At 39.4% G+C, this 24,858-nt stretch overlaps 1 protein-coding gene across 1 annotated transcript in view; it reads right to left on the bottom strand.

The window, feature by feature from the left end:
* Positions 1 to 24,858, bottom strand: part of LOC137628399 (zinc finger protein on ecdysone puffs-like) — a 282,863-nt gene that overhangs the window by 167,448 nt on the left and 90,557 nt on the right. Inside the window, exons 4-5 of the mRNA XM_068359548.1 lie at positions 17,173 to 17,238; positions 10,472 to 10,546 (exon numbers count right to left, since the gene is read on the bottom strand). Of these exons, the coding sequence (XP_068215649.1) occupies positions 10,472 to 10,546; positions 17,173 to 17,238 (141 nt within the window). The remainder of the gene's footprint in view (positions 1 to 10,471; positions 10,547 to 17,172; positions 17,239 to 24,858) is intronic.

Raw genomic sequence — 24,858 nt, 5'->3', positions numbered from 1 at the left:
TGATATGGAATGTGCAACGGTAACCTGCACCAGGCGGGTCAAGTTGCCTTGCGGCCATAAGACCTGCAGGAAACATGTGAACTGCCATGTTTCCAAAGGTTCCTTTGCTATCTAGGAACCTACTAATTGCAGTATATGCAAGGATCTCAAACACACTAGATTTCAAGCTACTAATGTTTTGCAGGATGAGAAAGCATGGGGTTAGAAGACCATCAGACATTGGGTGAGGGGATTTCAGAGGAGCTCTCAACAAGGTGGCCCCTATCTTCCTGCACTGGAAATGAAGGATCTCCTGTTCCCCATGGCTGATGTGACAGCGGTGTACGATCATCAGATACTGGAGGTACAACTTCCATTGGTACAACTGGATCTTGCAGATTATTAAGTCCAGGACACGCTTCAGGACATGAATTTGGACGCCAACAACATGTCGACAACCTCATCTGTTCCGTCAGAAAGAGAAAGGCTCTTGTTGACAAAGGAAGCCTCAGATGACTCACTTAACAGTCAGCAGGTAAGTACTTTACCTAGTACTTCTTCTATGCATACTCCTATCCCTGTATCTCCTACACCTGCCTCTACTTCGACTACTCTTCTAACTCCGGCTGCCCCCTTGTTCCCAGGACATTTGGAGTTCATGGCATCCATGAAAGAATTTATGGAGAACATTCATGAGGAGCATAAAAGACTACAAGCGTCCTTAAAAGCACCAAAGTCCAAAGCTCCCCCCCCCACCCCGTCTCAAGTTTTCCAGACTGTACGGCAAAGAACCCATGGCGTTATACAGAACATATGGTTCTGAGTGAAGGATACCTTCATACTGGCAAAGGGATGGGTTCTAAACCAGTTTCAGATTTAGATCGAGAATTATCCTTACTGTTATGTAAGGCTGAATTACAAAGCCTCCATTACGGATGATAAGATTCCCAAGGAAATTATCATCTTGAACCATGGTTAGGCTCAAACACTGTTGGTGAATGACCCCAAGACAGCCATGTTTACTAACACTCAGCTTTCTGCTTTTAGCAGAAAGCAAGTGAAATTTGTAACTCCAAAAGACACTGTTTTCCCTTTTTATTTATAGAGTTTGGAGGCCGTTAAAAAGGCAGTAGTGAAAGTTAGACCTCTGCCAGTGCTAGAGGAAAGCATAGCTGTTTTGCTTGCCCTCCCTTATGACTATGATGTTTAGGAAGATGTCCAACACACCTTCAAAGTTGTAAAACTGGATAGGGATATCGGAGGCAAGCAGTTTATTGAGAGACTGCCCAGAATTCTGGAATTCCTACTAAAAGTGGAAATGGAAGCTAAAGAAAGACTGGCAGCTTCTTTGTCGCCAGTCTTATCTTGAGATGCTTATTGGGAACTACTCAAATTCTGACCTCTTCCCAGTTCTGGCGAAAACCCATTTGGCTACGTTCCATCGGGATCTGCATGCATTTTTTTAGCCAGGAGAGCCTGCAGAGAGCACGTCCTAGCAGCGGCAATTATTAGGAATGAGCCTAAAAAGTTGATGGACTCCAACATCTGGGGGAAAGATCTGTTTCCCCAAAAGGTGGTTAAAGAAGTCATGGACAAAAGCCTTAGGCAGAAATGGGGTATGTCCTCTAAGAGGAACTTCACCCCTGGAGAAGGATCCCAACCTAAAGGCAAGAGACATAGGAGACCCTTTGAAGGCAAGAAAATATTTCCTGCTGCGACTGCCACAGTTGCCACTATTCCCCAGACTGTGTACATGGTTCCCAGCAATACGTTACACAGTCCCCAGCATTCATCCCAGTCTATGAACGGCCCACAACAACATTTCACCCTATCGGAGCTCAAGGAAAAAATGCAGGTGGAAAGGGAAAGTCTGGAAGAGGTGGCCAATCTAGGGACCGAGGAAAAAGAGGCAGGTCGCATAAAGGAGCAGGTCCTGCAAAACAACAAGGAGGAGCTTCCGGTAGAAGGAAGAATCTATCACTCCAAGGATCAATGGAAATTCAATCCTTGGGCACACAGCATAGTCTCAAAAGGACTAGGCTGGAAATAGAGACAGAAGCGACAACAGTTCAAGAGGTTCTTCCAACCCACAAACCCATTCTTGGAAGAATATGAGCAGGATTTCCTCCAGAAGGGAGTTACCCGTTGCACAAACTCCATGAACTTTCAAAAACGTCTATTCTGCATGACAAACAAAGTTTTGAACACTCTTCAAAACTATTCTGGACTCATCCCCTCTAAACATATTCTTTCAGAACGACAAGCTCCAGATGTTAACTATCTTGCAAATGCGGACAATACTACCCTAGGGGGCCTACACCATCTCCATAGGTCTTACCGAAGCTTATTGGCATCTTCCATTATGTTGGCACTTCTCCCCAACCTTGGTTTCAGACTGGCAAGAAAGGCCTATGTATTCAAAGCTATGCCCTTCGGGCTCAGCATAGCTCCAGAGATTTTCACAAAACTAGTCGAGACCATTGTTCAATAACTCAGGAACAAAGGTCTTCAAGTGATGATATACCTCGACGATTGGTTAGTTCTAGAAGCTCTGAAAGTTATGAAATTTCTTCAATGCCTGGGCTTCTAAATCAACCTCATGCAGTCCAGGTTATCTCCAGCTCAAAAATTCCAGTGGCTAGGTTTGCACTGGGATTTGAAGTCACATATCCTTTCTGTGCCTCAGGACAAGAGGAAAGAAATAGCAAGTTTGGTCAGATGACTGATTCAGTCGAAGTCGATTACCAGACGTCATCAGGAAAGATTCTTGGGTTCCCTACAATTTGCAGCGGTTAAAAACCCAATCTTAAAAGTAAGATTCAAGGATGCCCACAGAGACTGGAGAAGAAAGTCATCAAATGCTAGAAGAGATCATCGCCACAAAACCCGCTCAAGCCATGGTCCATTGCCAAGAGGTTGTTGACATACATCCCTCTACAGTTTCCTCCTCCATCAATGACATCAGATGCCTCGGAATGGGGTTGGGGGGTCATACCCTCACCAAGAAAATACAAGGTCAGTGGTTAGTTGTATTTCAACAATTCCATATCAACATTCTGGAAGCCATGGTAGGGTTTCTTTCTCTGAAGAGATTGAACCCAAAGAAGAAATTACACATGAAGTTAGTTCTCCACAGCAAAACGATAGTCCACTGCATCAACAGACAGGGTTTGAGATCTCCACAGATCAATCATGTAATATAGGCCATTCTCACTTTGTCAAAGCGGAGAAGTTGGCATCTCTTGCGGTTAACTTAGATGGGGTTCGCAATGTGGCAGCGGACGCCCTGTCAAGATTCAAGCCTCTAGAAACAGAATGATTCCTGGACGAAAAATCATTCTGTTTCATTCTGGAGCAAGTCCAAGAACTGCAAGTAGATCTCTTGGCGACGAGCTTTAACAAGAAGCTTCCCCGGTATGTAGCACCAAATTTAGATCCTGAAGCAGTGGAGATAGATGTCATGTCACTGGATTGGAACCAGTGGACTCACGTTTACCTTTTCCACTGTTCAATCTTCTTTTGAAGGTCATGGACAAGCTATGGACCTTCAAGGGGAGAGCAGCATTAGTGGCCCCCAATTGGCCGAAGAGCAATTGGTACCCTCTCTTTCTGGAACTCAAACCTCGCCAGATTCCTCTGCCAACACCAACAGTGTCCCAGGATGTTCCAAAGGTGACTGTCTTCGCTTCCTCTTGAATAACGAACAACCTTCAGCTAATGATTTTCTCATTCTAGCTGCTAAAAGAAAATAGAGTTTCAAAGGAAAGTATTGATTTTATAGAATACAAGTCCTCTACTACAAAAAGACAATACTTGTTCTCTTTGAAGAAGTGGGTGAAGTTTAAGAAACATAAGCCCACTTTGATTACAATAGACTTCTGTTTTTCATTCTTTATTACACTACATGAACCGGGTCTGGCCTGCACAACTATTTCCTCCTGTAAATTGGCTGTAACCAGACCTATTGCTTATGCTTTCAATATAAAACTCAACAGCAAAATATTCAAAAAGTTCCCAAAGCCTTGTGCTAAACTGAAGCCAAATGCTCCCCCCAAAACCATGTCATGGTCTCTGGACAAAGTCTTGCACTTAGCCTCCTCAATAGATAACTACAGTACTCTGCTTCTTTGAGGGATCTGACTCAAAAATCTTTTTACTAGCTATGGCTTTTGGTGCTAGAGTCAGCAAGATTGTGGCACTATCAAGGGATGATGGCCACATCGAATTCTTGGAATCAGGAGAAGTTACTTTGTATCCAGATCCTGCATTCTTGGCTAAAAATAAACTCTCCACAAAATGTTGAGGGCCTTGGAAGATCAGGCCTCCCCCTAAAGGATGATCGTTCTCTGTGCCCTGTGGAATGCCTTAAAGCTTACCTGTCAAAGAGAGGCCTTTAAAGTCGGGCAACTTTTTATAGGGGAAACAACAGGATCTAATCTCTCTTTGAAACAGCTAAGGTGAAAACTCACCTATTTTATCAGAAGGGCTGACCCGGATAGTATGTCATCAAGTCAAGATCCTACGAAAGTTGCCTCTTCCTTGAACCTTTTTAGTATATGTTTTTCGAAGGCTTACATGCTTAAACTGGATGGAAATCTTCAAGAGTGTTTTTCAAACATTACTTGCGACAATTGGAAGACATTAATCACTTCGTTGTGGAAGCTGGTAGTGTGATTAAACCAGCTTCTTAGTGTTGTGCATGGACTCTTATGGACTGTATAATATGGGACTTTTACAGTGTGCATAGTGCAGTTTGAATGTTCTAATTTTCATTGTGTTATAAACTATGTTTATATGAAAGAGTCAAAAGGTGATATTTTCTTTATTGCATGGAATGATGTTACTATTCCATTCTATACAATGTTTAATGGGGTAAATATCTCTTGTTTTAAGCACAAAAAGTATAAACACTGTTAACCAATTTCGTTACATTTATATGCTTTTGGAAATAATAAAAGATAGTACTTCTTTTTGTGTTTCCTTTATATGGACCTACTGTTCCTAAATAAAAAGTACTGTACCTCTATTCTTTAACCTTACTTTTTACGGACTATTGCTTGGTCGATATATGTTCATACAAAGATATTTTCTTCACAGTGACTGAAGCTGTGATGATAATTGTTTGATTTCGATACAGTTTAAAAAACTTGCGTAGTCCACTCATAGAGTTGGACTATAGCCCCAAATAGCTATATTTGGAAGTGTAAAACAAACCATCATAATATAAACTAATCGTAGATGGATTTTATATCTTCTATAGTTAGTGAGGTTGACACTAAAGAGCACGTATGTAGTTAAAACTCTAATTTGCCACAATTGAGAATTTTTATTTCCCTGGTACACTACCATCAGAATGACATGGCTCGAGCCCGAAAAAATTATTTTGACATATGAAAAATCTATTTCTGGGCGAGATAACCCTGTTGTCCTGATGGATCCACCCGTTACTTTTTATCCCCTCCCAATTCTCAGTGCGAGGCTATGTTTCATACGATGACTGCTGCTGGAATGGCGAACCAGTGAACATGTTTACAATAACACACTGGGATCAGAGTTGTAATGGCTCTCCCACGTATCCAATCCTATCTCATATCCTTCGAGACAAGGTTAACTCTATTCGGGGAACGATAGCCGTGGTTGTTTTAAACATATTTCTGTTACATAAACGATATCTTTCAGGATATTCGCTACAGTAGTAGTAACCCTGTGATGCCTATACAGATAAAATTCTCTGGTATATCACTCGCAGGTAATATCCCAAGTAGAAAGCAGCCAAGAGAAACTTCCATCAGGACAACATGGCTATCTCACCCAAAAATAGATTTTTCCTATGTCAAAATCCCTTCGATATGTACATATATATATATATATATATATATATATATATATATATATATATATATATATATATATATATATATATATATATATATACATATATATATATAAACATATATATATATATATATATATATATATATATATATATATATATATATATATATATATATATATATATATATATATATATATATATATATACATATATATATATATATATATATATATATATATATATATATATATATATATATATGTATATATATACATATATTTACATATATATACATATATATATATATATATATATATATATATATATATATATATATATATATATATATATATATATATATATACTGTATATATATATATATATATATATATATATATATATATATATATATATATATATATATATATATATATATAATATATCTATGATCATTCTCTACGTGCATTGTCCTGCTAGGGCATTGTCAAGTAAGAGAGATTAGGCTCGTTGAATATAGAGAGAGTTATGCCACTACTTCCAATTCAGGCGTTGTTTTTACTACAACCTATGTACTTAGTTATACAGTCAGCTCTCCTTATTCACAGAGTTAGATAACAGAGATAGGTGTAAAAAGTGTGCAAATACTTGCTACCCTATAGTAGGTTAACTGCTAATCTACCAACACACTGCCCATTGCCTACTTGTGGTCGACTAACACACTAAGTTCTGACAAATAATGTTTTTACATAGTTTCTATATACTGTACACGGTAAGACTGAGGTACACATGACACGAGTTACTGCTATATTTATACCTACATATAATACGTACAACACCAGCCAAACATTGTTGTTCCTATCTAACAACACTTGCTGATACTGTAGTGCATATAATTGTAATATATGTACAGTACTATAACTACAGTACAGCTTAATTAGCTAAGGTAAACTCGTAAGTGTTCGCTGTTTTCGGCAGGTCAACTTACACCATTGAAACTCGCAGTGCATGTAGCCTATTTCTACATTACTTCTGTAAAGTACAGTAATTTGCATAAAGTACTGTACAGTACTTAATTTAACAATAACATCCCAGTATTACACAATGTCGATACTAATACAATACGAATTAAAAGAAAAAGTATCAGTAGAGCACCACTATGGCCCGGCCAGACCAAGCGCGGCTAGCGGGGAGGTTAGCGGCAAGAGGTTCCAGCTGATAATTGAAACCTTAGGTATCTTATGTAGGTGGCCAGATAGGAGTCGCGAGGCTTACCGCGACTCCTATCTGGCCACCTACATAAGATACTTAAGGTTTCAATTATCAGCTGGAACCTCTTGCCGCTAACCTCCCCGCTAGCCGCGCTTGGTCTGGCCGAGCCCCTAACAGTTTACGTAAGAAGTTCTACGCAGTTAGTCTGAAGCATGATGCAACTCTTTGAGCCTTCGACTGTTTGGCGCATGGGATACCGTAATGTACAGTACACATCGCATTTTACACTAAACTCACTATAAGCACACTGGATATGTACAGGTTTTATACTAACCTGTTTACATTACAACGTGATTCTACACAAAAAGGACTGAAGTGGGAAATGCATACGCGAGGAGAGCCGATGCAAGACAGGCTGAGTGAGTGAGAGATGGGGTATTGTGCTGTGTGGAGAGGGAAGCATCACAAAGCATGCTGGGTGCAAAAGATTGCTGTCAGTTTGAAAACGTTGGGCTATGAAAGTATTTGATCGTGAAACTGACAATATTTGACTTATTTAATAGGTTATACAATTCTCTTGTATCGCAAAAAAAGAACCCACGATTAAGGAGGGCTGACTGTACTAGGATTTTAATGCCAATAACTCATTTTGTAGCAGCTCAAATTTAATTCTCAATTCATGAGGTAGCTCAAAATCAATTCTCAGTTCACAATATTATTTCAGGGCTAATCTACACAAACCAAACTCCACAATGGATAACTAGTGGTTTTAATGCACTTTACAGCAAAGTCTAGTGGTACACAGTATCTCCCAGATCCGAGTTGTTCCCGCAGAGCCTTGTATCCTTATATCTCTCCCTTCATTAACATAGGTACCTCCAAATATCTACTTATCGCTTATGTGCCGAGACATTAGTCTAGATATTTTAGTTCGCCTCTTGTGAAATTGATGCTATTTACCTCTTATCATTCTCATCATTTGCCATGGTTTGGTATGTATTAAACAAAGTTCAGGATTTCTGCAAACAGCAGGATGACACTAATAACTCCTCTCTGGCCAAAAAAATTAATAGTTCACAGATCTATGGAACCTGTTGTTGGAGTGTCCAAGAAGGATGCCAATGTGTGCAAAAACCTTTCTCAAATGTTATTCGTCCACGCCTATCCGTGCTACACCTGACCTCATGGAGACTATACATCGCATCCTCAGAAACAGTAGGTTCTAAAAGACAATCTACCAATATTCCCTTTCAAAGACAATGGAATCTTTATTTTGATTTGGTGCAATGCTAAATCAGCCAATTACTAAGTCTAGCTGGATATTGATAAATATTTACTGTTCATTTTCTATGATAAGAAACATGCCATTTCTGGAGTCCCACACAGTATTTCAAACCATATTTCGAGATGGTTTGTTGAAAGTAATCTCGAGAGGTTAGTAAATCTTGACCATGGTATATTGCTTTTAACTAAAATTCATCCCATCTTTTTCCTTAACTGAGGTCCGACCTTCAGTAGAGTGTGGGAGCCATCAACTTTAACTTCACAAGGAGTTCATAGAAATAAACATAATTTTATTAATAAAATTCCTTATTTCTATAAATAATAATAATAATTATTATTATTATTATTATTATTATTAAAATAATAATTATTATAATCATTATTATTATTATAATATCAATTTTAATAATAATGATGATAATAATAATAATAATAATAATATGATAACTATAATAATAATAATATAACTAAAATTGTGTTTTTTTTCTATGAACTTTCTGTGATGTAATTGCTGACTTCACAGGAAGTTCATAAAAATAAACATAATAATAATAAATTCTATATTTATAGAAATAATAAATTTTACCATAAAAATTATGTTCATTTCCACGAGCTTTCTGTGGTGTTAAAATTGTTGACTTTACAGCAAGTTCATAGAAATCAATTCAATTTTAATAATAAAATCTCTTATTGATAGAAATAGAAATTCTATTATTAAAATTGTTTATTTCTTTGAACGTCCTGTGATGATAAAACTAATTATTCCCACACACCCACACATGCCCACCCTCCTCCCTACTGCCTCTTGGTGTCAAGAAAATAAGATAATTTCGGATGAAAAACTGAAGAGACAAAGAGAATGACACATATGCTACCACTTATCACTAAAGTGTTCCTTCCTTTACAAAAACCGTGTTTATTGAAGAGAAAGAAAATGGAGAAATTTTAAACATTTCAAAACTTTATAGGTAAAGGTCGATTAAACCGAGCTTCTTAAGAAGCAATATAAATATCATGGAAGTAGAGAAATAAGATATTTTATATCAAAATTTTGTTTCTCATGGCTAACACAGTTTGCTTATCCCTTCCACAGCTTTCAAAGGTCCAATGCCTACTTTGATATTCCATATACTGTAGTTTTCTTCTTTCATATTCCCTTTCATTCTTTTTGCAATTACCATTTCTATTTTGGCATCCCGCCTTTTCTTATATACTTTTATCATCATACCAAGAGTTTGACACATTTAAGAATAAAAAGCTTTTTAAAAAAATGAACACTAAACACTTATATAAGACGATATGTGTTATGAAAAAATAAATATATTTCTCAGCTGAAATTACCCAAAGTCTCTCTGCAGATTAGGAGAGAGAGAGAGAGAGAGAGAGAGAGAGAGAGAGAGAGAGAGAGAGAGAGAGAGAGAGAGAAAGAGAGAGAGAGAGAGAGAGAGAGAGAGAGAGAGAGAGAGAGAGAGAGAGAGAGAGAGAGAGAGAGAGAGGCAAATATTCTTTCATTTCTCTCACTTACCTATGCAGTAACTGCATTGTGCTCTGTGTCTATTAACTCTGTTGAGAAAATCAATAAAAAGTTAATGTTATGATGTTTTATTTCAGAAAATAATTTGTAATAAAGTAAAGTGTTCATATGCAATTACAAGTAAAATAGATGCACAAAACACATTCCGTGAACATGACTTGCCTACCTATGCTAGTAAGGGTGGCTGTAAAAGCTAAAGCAATGGCTACTGTACTGATGGCTGCAAAACAACAAAATATAAAAAGATTACAGAATAGACCAGGTATGAGAATGAAGAATGTGGTAATGGAATAGGAAATAAAAAATAGCCTAACTAGCATTGAGAAGCCAATCATTTATTCTAATCAGACTAAGCAGACTGTGAGGCGCAAGAGAGTAGTAAAGAAAAAGGATAACAAAAATGCAGGGCACCCTCACTAGTTCATGACATAATCTGGCGTCTATACAGTAAATGGTTTCGCCACTGAAATCAAACAGAATGGCATCTGTAAAGCAGTTTTGTGCTTCACTCAAACATAACAATATCTGCATATCATTCTTTATCCAGACTAAAATCGAATGCTGAATTTCATAGTTGCTCAGCATGGGGACCTAAGAAACCTTCATGCCTAAGTATTTGAAAAGCATACCCCAATAGACGAGAATTCCTTTTTACAAACATGGCACTTCAAAGCCTCTTTTGGAAAATCCATTATTTTTTCATCCTGGAATTGAAAACAATTCTTAACAGATAAATTCATGCAGGACTTTACAAATATTTCAGTAATTTTGAGTTTTAAATATGATATTTTGATTATAAAATAAATTTTTGAATATACTTACCCGGTGAATATATAGCTGCAACTCTGTTGCTCGACAGACAAACTCTACGGAAAAACTCGCCAGCGATCGCTACACAGGTTGCGGGTGTGCCCAACAGCGCCATCTGTCGACCAGATACCCAGCTCTTATGTAAACAAAGACTCAATTTTCTCCTCGTCCCACTGCGTCTCTATTGGGGAGGAAGGGAGGGTCATTTAATTTATATATTCACCGGGTAAGTATATTCAAAAATTTATTTTATAATCAAAATATCATTTTTAAATATTTAACTTAGCCGGTGAATATATAGTTGATTCACACCCAGGATGGTGGGTAGAGACCAGTAATATATGTTTACATTTTATGAGCTAAGAGTTTTTTATTTCATTTTAGAAGTTATCAAAATAACAAAAACAAAATAAATAGGTACCTGGTAAGGAAGTCGACTTGAACAATTACTCTGCCTTTTAAGTACGTCTTCCTTACGGAGCCTCGCGATCATCTTAGGATGCTGATCGACCCCTAGGAGCTGAAGTATCAAGGGTTGCAACCCATACAACAGGACCTCATCAAAACCCCTAATCTAGGCGCTCTCAAGAAATGACTTTGACCACCCGCCAAATCAACCAGGATGCGAAAGGCTTCTTAGCCCTCCGGACAACCCATAAAAACAACATTAAAAACATTTCAAGAGAAAGATTAAAAGGGTATGGAATTAGGGAATTGTAGTGGTTGAGCCCTCACCCACTACTGCACTCGCTGCTACGAATGGTCCCAGTGTGTAGCAGTCCTCGTAAAGAGACTGGCCATCCTTTAGATAAAAAGACGCGAACACTGACTTGCTTCTCCAATAGGTTGCGTCCATTATACTTCGCAGAGATCTATTTTGCTTAAAGGCCACGGAAGTTGCAACAGCTCTAACTTCGTGTGTCCTCACCTTAAGCAAAGCTTGGTCTTCCTCACTCAGATGTGAATGAGCTTCTCGTATTAACAGTCTGATAAAGTAGGATAAAGCATTCTTTGACATAGGCAAAGATGGTTTCTTAACTGAACACCATAAAGCTTCAGATTGGCCTCGTAAAGGTTTAGTGCGCTTTAAATAGAACTTAAGAGCTCTCACAGGGCATAAGACTCTTTCTAGTTCATTGCCTACAATCTCTGATAAGCTGGGAATATCGAACGATTTAGGCCAAGGTCGAGAAGGCAGCTCATTTTTGGCTAGAAAACCAAGTTGTAGCGAACATGTGGCTTTTTCTGACGAAAATCCGATGTTCTTGCTGAAGGCATGAATCTCACTGACTCTTTTAGCTGAGGCTAAGCATACCAGGAAAAGTGTCTTTAAAGTGAGATCTTTCAGGGAGGCTGATTGTAGCGGCTCAAACCTGTCTGACATGAGGAATCTTAGTACCACGTCTAAATTCCAACCAGGTGTAACCAAACGACGCTCCTTTGTGGTCTCAAAAGACTTAAGGTCTTGAAGATCTTTATTGTTGGAAAGATCTAAGCCTCTATGCCGGAAGACCGATGCCAACATGCTTCTGTAGCCCTTGATAGTGGGAGCTGAAAGGGATCGTCCTTTTCTCAGGAATAAGAGAAAGTCAGCTATTTGAGCTACAGAGGTACTGGTTGAGGATACAGAGACTGACTTGCACCAGTCTCGGAAGACTTCCCACTTCGATTGGTAGACTCTAAGGGTGGATGCTCTCCTTGCTCTAGAAATCGCACTGGCTGCCTCCTTCGAAAAGCCTCTAGCTCTCGAGAGTCTTTCGATAGTCTGAAGGCAGTCAGACGAAGAGCGAGGAGGCTTTGGTGTACCTTCTTGACGTGTGGCTGACGTAGAAGGTCCACCCTTAGAGGAAGACTTCTGGGAACATCTACTAGCCATCGAAGTACCTCGGTGAACCATTCTCTCGCGGGCCAGAGGGGAGCAACTAGCGTCAACCTTGTCCCTTCGTGAGAGGCGAACTTCTGCAGTACCTTGTTGACAATCTTGAACGGTGGGAATGCGTAGAGATCTAGATGTGACCAATCTAGGAGAAAGGCATCTATATGTATTGCTGCTGGGTCCGGGACTGGTGAGCAATAGATTGGAAGCCTCTTGGTCAGCGAGGTTGCAAAGAGATCTATGGTTGGTTGGCCCCAAGTGGCCCAAAGTCTCTTGCATACATCCTTGTGGAGGGTCCATTCTGTTGGAATTACTTGCCCTTTCCGACTGAGACAATCTGCCATGACATTCAAGTTGCCTTGGATGAACCTCGTTACTAGTGAGATGTCTTGACCTTTTGACCAGATGAGCAGGTCCCTTGCGATCTCGTACAACGTCAGTGAGTGGGTCCCTCCTTGCTTGGAGATGTATGCCAAGGCAGTGGTGTTGTCTGAGTTCACTTCCACCACTTTGCCTCGAAGGAGAGACCTGAAGCTTTTCAAGGCCAGATGTACTGCCAACAGCTCCTTGCAGTTGATATGCATGTTCCTCTGACTCGAGTTCCACAGTCCTGAGCAATCCCGACCGTCTAATGTCGCGCCCCAGCCCACTTCTGATGCGTCCGAGAAGAGAACGTGGTTGGGAGTCTGAACAGCCAGGGGAAGACCCTCTCTTAAGTTGATATTGTCCTTCCACCAAGTCAGACAAGACTTCATCTTTTCGGAAATCGGGATCGAGACCGCTTCTAGCGTCTTGTCCTTTTTCCAGTGAAAAGCTAGATGGTATTGAAGCGGACGGAGGTGTAGTCTTCCTAATGACACAAATTGTTCCAGGGATGATAGCGTCCCTACCAGACTCATCCACAGCCTGACTGAGCAGCGTTCCTTCTTCAGCATGTTCTGGATGAATAACAGGGCTTGACTTATTCTGGGGGCCGACGGAAAAGCCCGAAAAGCTAGACTGTGAATCTCCATCCCTAAATACACAATAGTTTGGGATGGGACCAGTTGCGACTTTTCCAAATTGACTAGGAGTCCCAATTCCTTGGTCAGATCTAGAGTCCACTTTAGATCCTTCAGACAGCGACGACTGGAAGAGGCTCTGAGAAGCCAGTCGTCCAAATAAAGGGAGGCTTGGATGTCCGATAAATGGAGGAATTTGGCTACATTCCTCATCAGCCTCGTAAACACGAGAGGAGCTGTGCTTAGGCCAAAGCACAGGGCCCGAAACTGGTAGACCACCTTTTCGAAAACGAATCTCAGAAAAGGTTGGGAGTCTGGGTGGATGGGGACGTGGAAGTAGGCGTCCCTTAGGTCTAAAGAGACCATCCAGTCTTCCCTTCTGACCGCTGTTAAGACTGACTTTGTGGTCTCCATGGAGAACTTCGTCTTTGTGACAAAGACATTCAGAGCACTGACGTCTAGCACCGGCCTCCACCCTCCTGTCTTCTTTGAAACCAAGAAGAGGCGGTTGTAGAATCCCGGAGATTGAAGGTCCAAGACTTTGACCACCGCTCCCTTCTCTAGCAAAAGAGACACTTCCCGTTTCAAGGCTCGTCTCTTTTCTTCCTCTCTGTACCTGGGAGAGAGATCGATGGGAGACGTTGCTAGAGGGGGTTTTCGTACAAAAGGGATCTTGTACCCCTCTCTGAGCAACTTCACAGATTGTGCATCTGCGCCTCTCTTCTCCCAGGCCTGCCAGAAGTTCTTGAGTCTGGCTCCCACTGCTGTCTGAAGTTGCGGGCAGTCAGACTCTGCCCTTAAAGGACTTGGATCCTTTCTTCTTCCCTCGCTTCCCTTCGGCACGAGCACCTCCTCTGCTGGAGGCTCTGCCACGAAAGGGCGGAATAAAGCGAGACGCTGGAGTGTCCATCCTTGGTCTAGCTGACAAGGTAGGCAAAGGGGGAGCTTTGCGAGCTGAGGACGCAACAAGATCGTGAGTGTCCTTCTGCACTAACGAAGCGGCTATTTCCTTTATCAGGACTTCTGGAAATAGGCACTTGGAAAGAGGAGCAAAGAGAAGCTCAGATCTCTGGCACGGTGTAACTCCAGCAGAAAGGAATGAGCAGAGAGATTCTCGCTTTTTCAGGACTCCGGACACAAATGATGCAGCAAGCTCATTAGACCCATCACGGACGGCCTTGTCCATGCAGGACATAATGAGCAAAGAAGTCTCTTTATCTGTTGAAGAGATCTTCCTGCTTAGGGCTCCTAGGCACCAGTCTAAGAAGTTAAAAACTTCAAAAGCCCTAAAGATTCCTTTCAAAAGGTGGTCCAGGTCCGATGATGACCAACAAATCTTTGAGCGTCTCATGGCAAGGCGGCGGGGAGAGTCTACAAGACTTGAGAAGTCGCCCTGGGCAGAGGCAGGAACTCCCAAGCCGAGAACTTCTCCCGTGGCATACCAGACGCTCGATCTAGAAGAGAGTCTAGCAGGGGGAAAAGCAAATGCTGTCTTCCCTAAACTCTTCTTGGACTGTAACCAGTCTCCTATCACCCGCAAAGCTCTCTTGGACGAGCGTGCGAGGACGAGTCTAGTAAAGGCAGGTGCGGTAGAAGGCATGCCTAAAACAAACTCTGAAGGCGGAGAACGAGGAGCCACAGAAACAAACTGGTCAGGAAACAGCTCTTTGAAAATAGCCAAAACTTTTCTAAAGTCCAAAGAGGGTTGAGTAGACTTAGGCTCGTCCAATTCAGATTGTTGTTCATCTTGATGTGCAGCAACATCATCATCAGAAAGTTCCTCATCCGACAACTGATGAGGAAACGGCAACGGAGTGGGTAACGGCTGGTTCGCTGAGTCCGGTCGCACTGGTGCATGCGTGACTGAGCCGGACGCAACGTCATGGAACTGCTGCACAGTCTGTGAGCTGTCAACAACCATGGTAGCGCGAGGACGCACAGCGTCTACCCGAGACTGTCTAGACTGACTGGGTTGCGCAGTGGAAACCACACTGGGTTGCGGAGGTTGACGCACCGCGTCAAAACAAGGCAACTCTGATGGTTGTTGAACATCCAGAGCGTCAAAGCCAACCTCCGTGCGTCGCTTAACGTCAACATGCGGCTGGCAGCCCACACTGGAACGCATCGGTGGAGGAACTCCCTCAACTGGTATACGTGAGAAGGTTACCTCAGCGTCCACAGGACGCACAACCGATCGCTTGGTGGGTTGTAGGCTAGGTACTGCACTCGCTGCTGATACGGCAGTAACCTTCTCCGCATGAAAGTCCTGCATCAGAGACGTAAGCTTAGACTGCATGCCTTGCAGTAAAGACCACTTAGGGTCTACGGGAGCAGGTGCGGCGACAGACGGTGTTAGTGTCTGAAGCGGTACCGCTTTGCCTCTCTTAGGCGGTGAGCAGTCATCGGATGACGGCAACGAGTCCGAACTGACCCAGTGGCTACAACTGGGCCGTTGGACTTGTCCTGAAGGGACCGATTTACGTTTTAACGGTCGTGAGACCTTGGTCCAAAGTTTCTTGCGAGAAACAACTTCAGACGACGAGGTATAAATGGGCTCTCTCGTCTTAGGTAGGTAGGGGCGATCTTGGGGAGATACGCCCGATACCACGGAGGGAACGTCTGTTCGCTGATTAAAGCCTCTCGAACCCATGCGTCGTACGACATTGCTTCTCCCCTGGACTTGGGAGCTTGCAAGAGGTCCCGGACTAGGAGGACGACAGGCACGAACAGACGAACCCTCAAGCGCAACACTGTCCACAACACTATCACTTGGCACTTTAGCACTTCCCACTGCACTTTGGCACTTAAGCTCCTTAACATCCGCCATGAGCTGATTGCGGTCACTTGCAAGGGACTCAACTCTCTCACCCAGAGCCTGGATGGCACGCATCATGTCAGCTATCGATGGTTCCTGAGTGCTAGGAGGGGGGTTAGGAACAACCACTACAGGGGAAGGAATAGGTTGTGGGGCATGAGGAGAGGATACATCAATAGATCGAGAAGAACTTCTCCTAACTCTATCTCTCTCTAGCCTACGTGTGTACTTTTGAAATTCGATAAAATCGAATTTCGAAAGGCCAACGCACTCCTCACACCGATCTTCCAATTGACAGGTTTTACCCCGACAATTGGAACAAACAGTGTGAGGGTCGATAGAAGCCTTCGGAAGACGCCTAGAACAGTCCCTAGCATTGCATTTCCTAAATTTGGGAACTTGTGAAGGGTCAGCCATTTTGAATTGGTCAAGGGAAAATTCAAAAAAACGATCTAAGTCATCAACAAAGAATCCGATACAAAAAAGAGTTCAAGGATTTGTTTGAAGAAAAACCCTGCACAGCGAAAGCTCAAAACCAGAATATAGTACTTCACCAATTAGATGTGAAAAACTCCAGTTTAGCAACAGCGAGTAAAGTACGTCTTGTCGACACGTCGACAGAGAGAAAATTGAGTCTTTGTTTACATAAGAGCTGGGTATCTGGTCGACAGATGGCGCTGTTGGGCACACCCGCAACCTGTGTAGCGATCGCTGGCGAGTTTTTCCGTAGAGTTTGTCTGTCGAGCAACAGAGTTGCAGCTATATATTCACCGGCTAAGTTAAATATTTAAAATTTGAGTAATAAAAGAAAAATATGAAAAATCTTACTTTTTTCTCTTCATCTTTGGCTTTGCTAATGTCAGGCCGCCTTATAAACGATTTCTTAATTACAAGCTGAAAAAGAAAAACTTTATATTAGGTCATTCAATAAAATTGTACTTTTCCTCAATATACTGTACATACATACACACACACACACACATATATATATATATATATATATATATATATATATATATATATATATATATATATATATATATATATATATATATATATATATATATATATATATATATATATATATATATATAGACATATATATATATATATATATATATATATATATATATATATATATATATATATATATATATATATATATATATATATATATATATATATATATATATATATATATATATATATACTATATATATATATATTTATATATAATTTCCTAGAAATACAAACTTAATTCTTACAAGGAGATATCTCTCTTACAATTAGATTAGGTCAATGAAGCTTGTTAACAAAGTAGTTAAGAAGTAACAAGAGGAAACCCAACCTAATCATCTACCTTTCAATAAAACTTGAGGGGCTGAACCCAAATGGTTTGACCGTGGAATTTCTATTTTATGTTGACCTGTTGAGGAAAGAGAGTTCTCAATATGTAAGCATATCTCTTCCTCCAGTTTGGCTTCAAATATCTGTCTATAGGCTTTTCTTTCTCTCACTGTTACTTGAATCTCTTAAATATTCTATTAGCTTTGTTCCATCTTGGTATCACACCTCTAGCCATACTACTTCTAAATGGTTTTAGATACAAATTTGATTGAATTACAACGGAAATTTCCATATTCAGAAAATTCAATGGTTAAGTGACGCATAAGATAATTGTTGAAAAAGAGTTTGCATTTGAGGCTATTTGAGCATTGTGATTGGTGTCAACTACTGCAAAAGTGGGTTAAACATTTGTCAGAACTATTCTCAAGTGTTGGATCATTAAAATCCAAGGGGAGGAGAACATTAACGTTAGGATTCTCAACATCAGGTCACTACATTTATAGCCCTTCATTACAGATAAAGGGTAGGAGAGTTACATGCTAACATGGTTTTAGTGCTAGCAGGCCACTTCAGCTTTTTTCATGTTTTGTACTATTCCATTCGGTGCCAAGGGTTTTTATGTTAGAGACACACATTTTGGTTCCATTTTTTAGCTAGAGTTAAAACTTTACTTTGTAATTATTGGAATTTCTTTAAATTATTTATAGTATAGAATAAATCTTGTAAATCAACCATATATTTAATTTTGCTTATAAGTATATACCCAAGTTATATTAACTTCTACGTGTAAATAAGAGATGGAAACAAATAAAAAATTCTTGTCTTGTCTCCTTTGTCAATGCAAAAGTAAGAGAAAAATGTAATTGAAATGACTAGTAAATCTAATTTTTGTTAGAAAATTCATTATAAACTCATTCAGAAGCTAGATTCAAGAACTTTTTCTCTCAATCATTAAAATTTTCCTAAAAGATATACAAATGAGGAAACATGGAGTGAAGCTACTGTGATGATGGAAAAGTATATAATGTATTACTATAATATTATTTACAAGATAATGTAGAAAGAAAATTTTTTACACTTTATCATATATCTGATTAGATTTACTTTCATTTTTATACAATTCCAAAATATTTTGTAAAAATCTTATATGCATAAAATAATAAAAAATAAAAGAAATATGTAATTTCTATCACTATCTGAATAGAGACCGAGATTAGCTGAAGTAAGAATTTTTTTCACCGAAATAATGACAATTTCAATTTTCATTTTGAGAAAAATAAATACACTTATTCATACAATAATCATAATTCCACAAAATATATACTTTATACAAATGATAAATAACGAAAAAATATAGAACGCATTGTCTAAATGCTCAATACAAGATTATAGTATAAAATATAATATGTACATTACTATATACTCCAAATCTAACACCAGCATCAGATTTGGAGCCATCAGTACATATAAAAGTTGATTTCCTATGTTCTTCAACATGTTCCATAAAAAAGATCTGGCTTTTAAGTCATTCATATTCTTTTTACCACCAATAAAATATTTACAAAAAGTTATATCTGGTAAATTCCACGGAGGGGTTGATGATATCTTAAATGGGAGCACCTTACTTCTAATTATAACAAGACTGTTCAATACTTTGGGTGCATCTCAAAGAATGTTGAGTGCCTTAAAAGGCATGCAGTCTGAAAGGCTAAAGAATTAGGGAGTTTTTGCAACCTAAACCAATACCAAACAATAGAAGACTTTCGGTAAAGGTCTAATTGTAACTCTCCAGCATCAACAAGGAGGCTTGGGATAGGTGAAGTTCTAAAGGCTCCTGTAGCCAATCTGATACCAGTATGGTGTATAGAATCTAAAATATTCAGCAGACTTAGAGTGGCTGAGGAGTATATTTCAAACCCATAACTAATTACTGAAAAAATTAATGCCTTGTATAATTTTAAAATAGTTTTGCGGTCTGCTCCCCATGATGTATGGGACAAAACTTTTTAAAGATTCAGAGCCTCAAGACACTTTACTTTTAAAGCTTTCAAGTGAGGGACCCAAGTAAGCCTACTATCAAATATCAATCCTAAAAATCTAACCTCACTTACACATGGGATCCGTTGACCTTTACCATATATATCGGGGTCTGGATGTACTCCCCAAATATGTCAGAAATGGACAACAGTAGTTTTGCGTGTTGAAAACTTAAACCAATTCATATCAGCCCATTGAATTATTTTGTCAATTGAGAGTTGTAGATTTCTCTTAATCATCGACATTCTAGATCCAGAAAATTATATTGAGAGATCATCTACAAATAGTGATGAGAGACTATCATGAGGAATGACAGCAGATACCCCATTAATTGCTAGTGCAAGTAGGATTACACATAACACACTACCCTGGGGAACACCTTCTTCCTGACATTTTCTCTCCGATAGTTTCCCCCACTCTCACTTGAAAAAATCTATGTGAAATAAATGATTGAATGAACAATGGTAGTTCTCATAATCCCAAATTATGAATGGTTTTAAGAATACCATATCTCCATACAGTATCATATGCTTTTTCAAGGTCAAAAAAAGATCATTACATGGAGCTGTTTGGAAGCAAAGACTACATAAATAGAGGATTCAAGTCATATCAACACACCAGACGTTGGATGCATTTTCCTAAATCCACACTGGATAGGTGATAAAATACCCTTCTTCTCCTGGTACCACACCATTCCCTTGCATTGACCTCTTCTCCATGATCTTAGATAAACAACATGTCAACGCAATTGGTCGGTATTTGCTGCTAAAAACTTATCCTTACCAGGTTTTAAAAAGGCTAAAATAATGGCTAGTTCCCAAACATCCGGATAATTGTGATCATCCCCTACTCTGTTAATAATGCTTAAAATAAATAACTTGGTATTATCAGGTACATATTTAATCACTGCATTCGGAATTCCATCAGGACCAGGGGCTGTATCATTGCAATTAGCAAGTGAGGAATCAAATTCCCTTTCTGTAATAGGATTATTGTAGTATTCCTCCTTTTCTGTTGCAAAATTTAGCCTTTTACGTTCTTCATTGCTTTTATACAGGTAACCAGGAGCTACTGTGCACTTGCTTGATACACTAAAGAAATAATCAGCCAATGCATTGCTAACCTCAGTTGCTCCAGTCACATACTGACTATTCACCTCAACACTAGGGGTGGGATGGGGGTGAATTTGCCTGCTAATCTTTTATTTTACTCTGCACATATGGCGGTGTTCTAATGTTAATGGAGGAAACAAAAGACACACAAGACTAGCGCCAAGCTTCTTTCATGGCACAACGGAACTGTGCTCTACATTTCTTGTATATTATTAAATTCTCCTCATTATCCTATTATCAATTTCAATATTGAGTTAAAGACTTTCTTGTTGCCCTGTGCAGGGCAGTTAGTTCTGAAGACCACCAGGGGAATGGTCGTTGTTTGAATAATCCTGTTGTTTTGGGAATTGTATTGACTCCTGCTCTATGAAGGGTTCCATTCAGCAAGTCTATGGCATCATCAATATTCTCAAACCGTTTTGCATTCCCTTCAAATTTGCTCAGCTCATGAAATCTATTCCAGTCCGCCTTCTCAAGATTCCATTGTGGCGATCTCTGTAAAGGTGGACCCTTGTTGGTGTTTATAATGATTGGTGCATGATCACTAGTATGCCAATCATCTAATGTCCTCCAATTGAAATCGAGAGGGCAATTAGAGCTTGCGAGTTATAGGTCAATGCATGACAAGGTACCTGTGTGAACATAAAAGTGTGTGGGCTTTCCTGTATTAAGTAGTCCTACATCTTCATTTCCCACAATTGATGATATAATGTTGCCCTTTGTCTTTGCTAAAACATTGCCCCATAATGGATTTCTACTATTAAAATCCCTCAACAAGAGAAAAGGCTGAGGAAGTTGTTGAATCACCTCTTCTAAATCATTATACGAGATGTTGTCATTAGGGAGGCAAATAAAGAGAACAAATCATTTATTTTCTCACTACATCAATTTATACAGCCACTGCCTGCAGAGGGGTATAAATGGGTAAAGACATTTGGGAAACATCACAGCAAACGTATGCAAGATCTCCGCCAGGACTCCCTTTTTTGTTGATTATATGGTGTCCTATAGCTAACATACTCTCGAGGACATGGAGTATTAGCATCAAGCTTGCTCTCCTGAAGACATACAACTATAGGGGAGCACTCATGAATGAGGAGCCCTTAAACCCTGACAAATCCATTGCAAAATGGTGGAGAAAACTATGGATTATTTCTGAAAGACATCTTGAATGAGGTCTTCACATTGGCAGTCTTTAATTTAACGTTATTTCCTGCTGGCTTCTTGATAAATTAGGTTTCACATTTGCCTTTTCAATGTTCTTTTTACCTAATTCTTGAGGGGATGATGAACCTCAACTTGAATTTCTAATTAATTTCAGTTTGTTGAAGGTTCATCATCTTTAGAATATTGTATCTATTTGCAATAGGTATTTTTGCATTTCTCGTTGGAGGGGAGAGGGATGGTGGTCTCCCTTTTTTGATTGAAAAGTGGAGGGCCATTAGGATTCTAGCAGGGGATTTCTCACCTAAATCTGGCAATGATGCTACCAGAGATGAAAGCCTTGGGCTTTTCATCCGAGGTGTGGCAGATGTAGAGGAAGGAGGGGGTGCCTATTTGACTTGTGGCACCGAATTCACAGTAAGAGGCACGTTAACAGCCTTGGGAGGTAATTCAGCAATAGGATGCTTTACATTACCTGGTCTAGGTGGTGTTGTAATTTTTTTTCTGTATGTCCTGCATCCTTATATTGTAAGGCCTTGGCATAACTTTTGGTTTTTCTCAGAAGTCGCCTAGCATATCCTACACTGATATGCTCTTCATCTGACTTCTGAACAGCAGCTTCTTCTATTTCATACTAAGGACATTTTTTATTCGTAGTTTCATGATTTTGGCGACAATTAGTGCACTTTGAAATAGAAGTGCAGGGTCCATGCTCAGGATCCGAACAATTTTCGCAGATATTTTCATTTTTGCATACTCTTGATGGATGTCCAAATTTATAGCAATTATAGTACTGTAAAGGTTTTTGTTTGTAGACACGAACTGGAATCCTCTCATTTTCGATCTATATATGAGAGGGTACATCATGGTCTTGAAATGTTAAAATAATCATAGTGATTCTAGGAATCTTATGAACCTCCCATATTTCTCTAGGGCACATATCTTTCTTCATTAAATTCATAAATATCTTTGTTAAAAATAACCCCTCTACCATAACTGAAATTCAAATGCAGCTTGATGTCTAGAATTGAATTTTCTTCTATCTTTGTATTATTTAACATAATAGACTGTGTTCTAGATTTGGCATGAATTAAAATGGACTTTTTGCCAAATCTAGAAATGTCTCCACGCTCTATAGTGCCTATTCCAGGCTCTATAGTGACTACTTTCCGTTGTATTAGTTTACTAAATTTAAAATAGTTGTAATCTTCTCTCTTTGATGTTGCTATAATCGACATTGGTGGTGTAGGCTTTCTTTCTTTTATCAAGTTAGTTTTCGAGTCCATAGACTCATTTTGATGCCATACACTAGGGCGATATGTATCAAGGTTTAGGAGCAGTATTGCATAGTGCTCCAGTAATCTCCCTATTATCAATTTCAATTTTTGAGACCTCACAGACTGCGTTAAAAGCCTCCTCGTGATTATCAAAGCAAATCCATGCTTCCCATTTTTCATCTACCCTAAAATTCATACTTATTTCAGTAACCTTACCATAAGCTTTAAAAGGCATCCACAATGCTTCATGACAGCTTATTGGCAAATCACATATATGACTTCCCATATCTGAACATTGGGGTGATCGTTTTTCGTTCCTAAGTCAGCAACAGAATTCTCCCTAATAGAATTGCCTTGGGAAGGGGGGGGGGGGGTCAGCAGGATCCATAACAGAAGGTCGTGTTCATTTTGTTCTTCTTTATATTGTTGGTTGGTTTACCTGCTTAAGAATATTAAGAAAGTATCATGTGTTGGAAAGGAATTTGGCACTCTCCACTATCGGCACAATGACAGTATACTTCCCAGATGGTCCACTCCATACCCTACCCGAAGGATAGCACCAAAACAGATATAGAGGCACAGGTGTAAGCTAAACCTGCGAGTTACGACTGAAACCAAGAAAATATGGAATCATCCTCCTCTTATCTGTAATGATGGGCTTCCACCCAGAAGCCAAGAGTCCCACCTCAAGGATTGGATCCCCCGGTATTCCAATGACCCAACCCTTGAGAATAGTTCAGCCAAAGAGGTCCAAATCATCCTCGAGAGGGCTGAGATCATCCAATACTCTCATATATAGCTTTGAATGCAAATACCTCCCAACCGTGATCCCTTCTCCCATTCATCTAAGCAGGCAGTAATAACGAATGTGGAAATATCCATGCCATTTAAATAACAGAAATAAAATAATAAATGAACAAATAAAATAAATATTATATATATGCATACATATACATATATACTATATAAACTTGAGAAATAATACTCATAGAGTTAGGAAAGCAGTACAAAAGAAAGTTTATCAAATTTGGAGAAGGTCGAAGTAATATTGAGCAGAAGAAATAGATGAAAGGGAGAGAATTTAGCCCTCTTACCCATCACAATAAAATAAATCTTTCATATATAAACTATTAAAACTTTAAAAAACAAGAGGAAGGGAAATAATATACATAAGAGTGCCCGAGTGTACCCTCAAGCAAGAAAACTCTACCCTAAGACAGTGAAAGACCATGGTACAGAGGCTATGACACTATCCAAGACCAGAGAACAATGGTTTAATTTTGGAGTGTCCTTCTCCTAGAAGAGCTGCTTACCATAACTAAAGTCTCTTCTACCCTAACCAAGAGGAAAGTAGCCACTGAACAAATACAGTGCACTAGTTAACCCCATGGGAAAAGATGAATTGTTTGGTTATCTAAGTTTTGTCAGGTGTATGAGGACATTGGAGAATATGTAAAGAATAGGCCAGACTATTCGGTGTATGTGAAGGGCAAAGGAAAATGAAACGTAACCAGAGAAAAGGATCCAATGTAGTACTTTCTGGCCAGTTAAAGGACCCCATACCTTGCTAGCGGTAG

This window comes from Palaemon carinicauda, chromosome 36, assembly GCF_036898095.1.
Source record: "Palaemon carinicauda isolate YSFRI2023 chromosome 36, ASM3689809v2, whole genome shotgun sequence".
In the NCBI taxonomy this organism is placed as follows: Eukaryota; Metazoa; Arthropoda; class Malacostraca; order Decapoda; family Palaemonidae; genus Palaemon; species Palaemon carinicauda.
The sequence above is the reverse complement of the archived record's forward strand: the minus strand, read 5'-3'. Positions and strand labels throughout refer to the sequence as shown.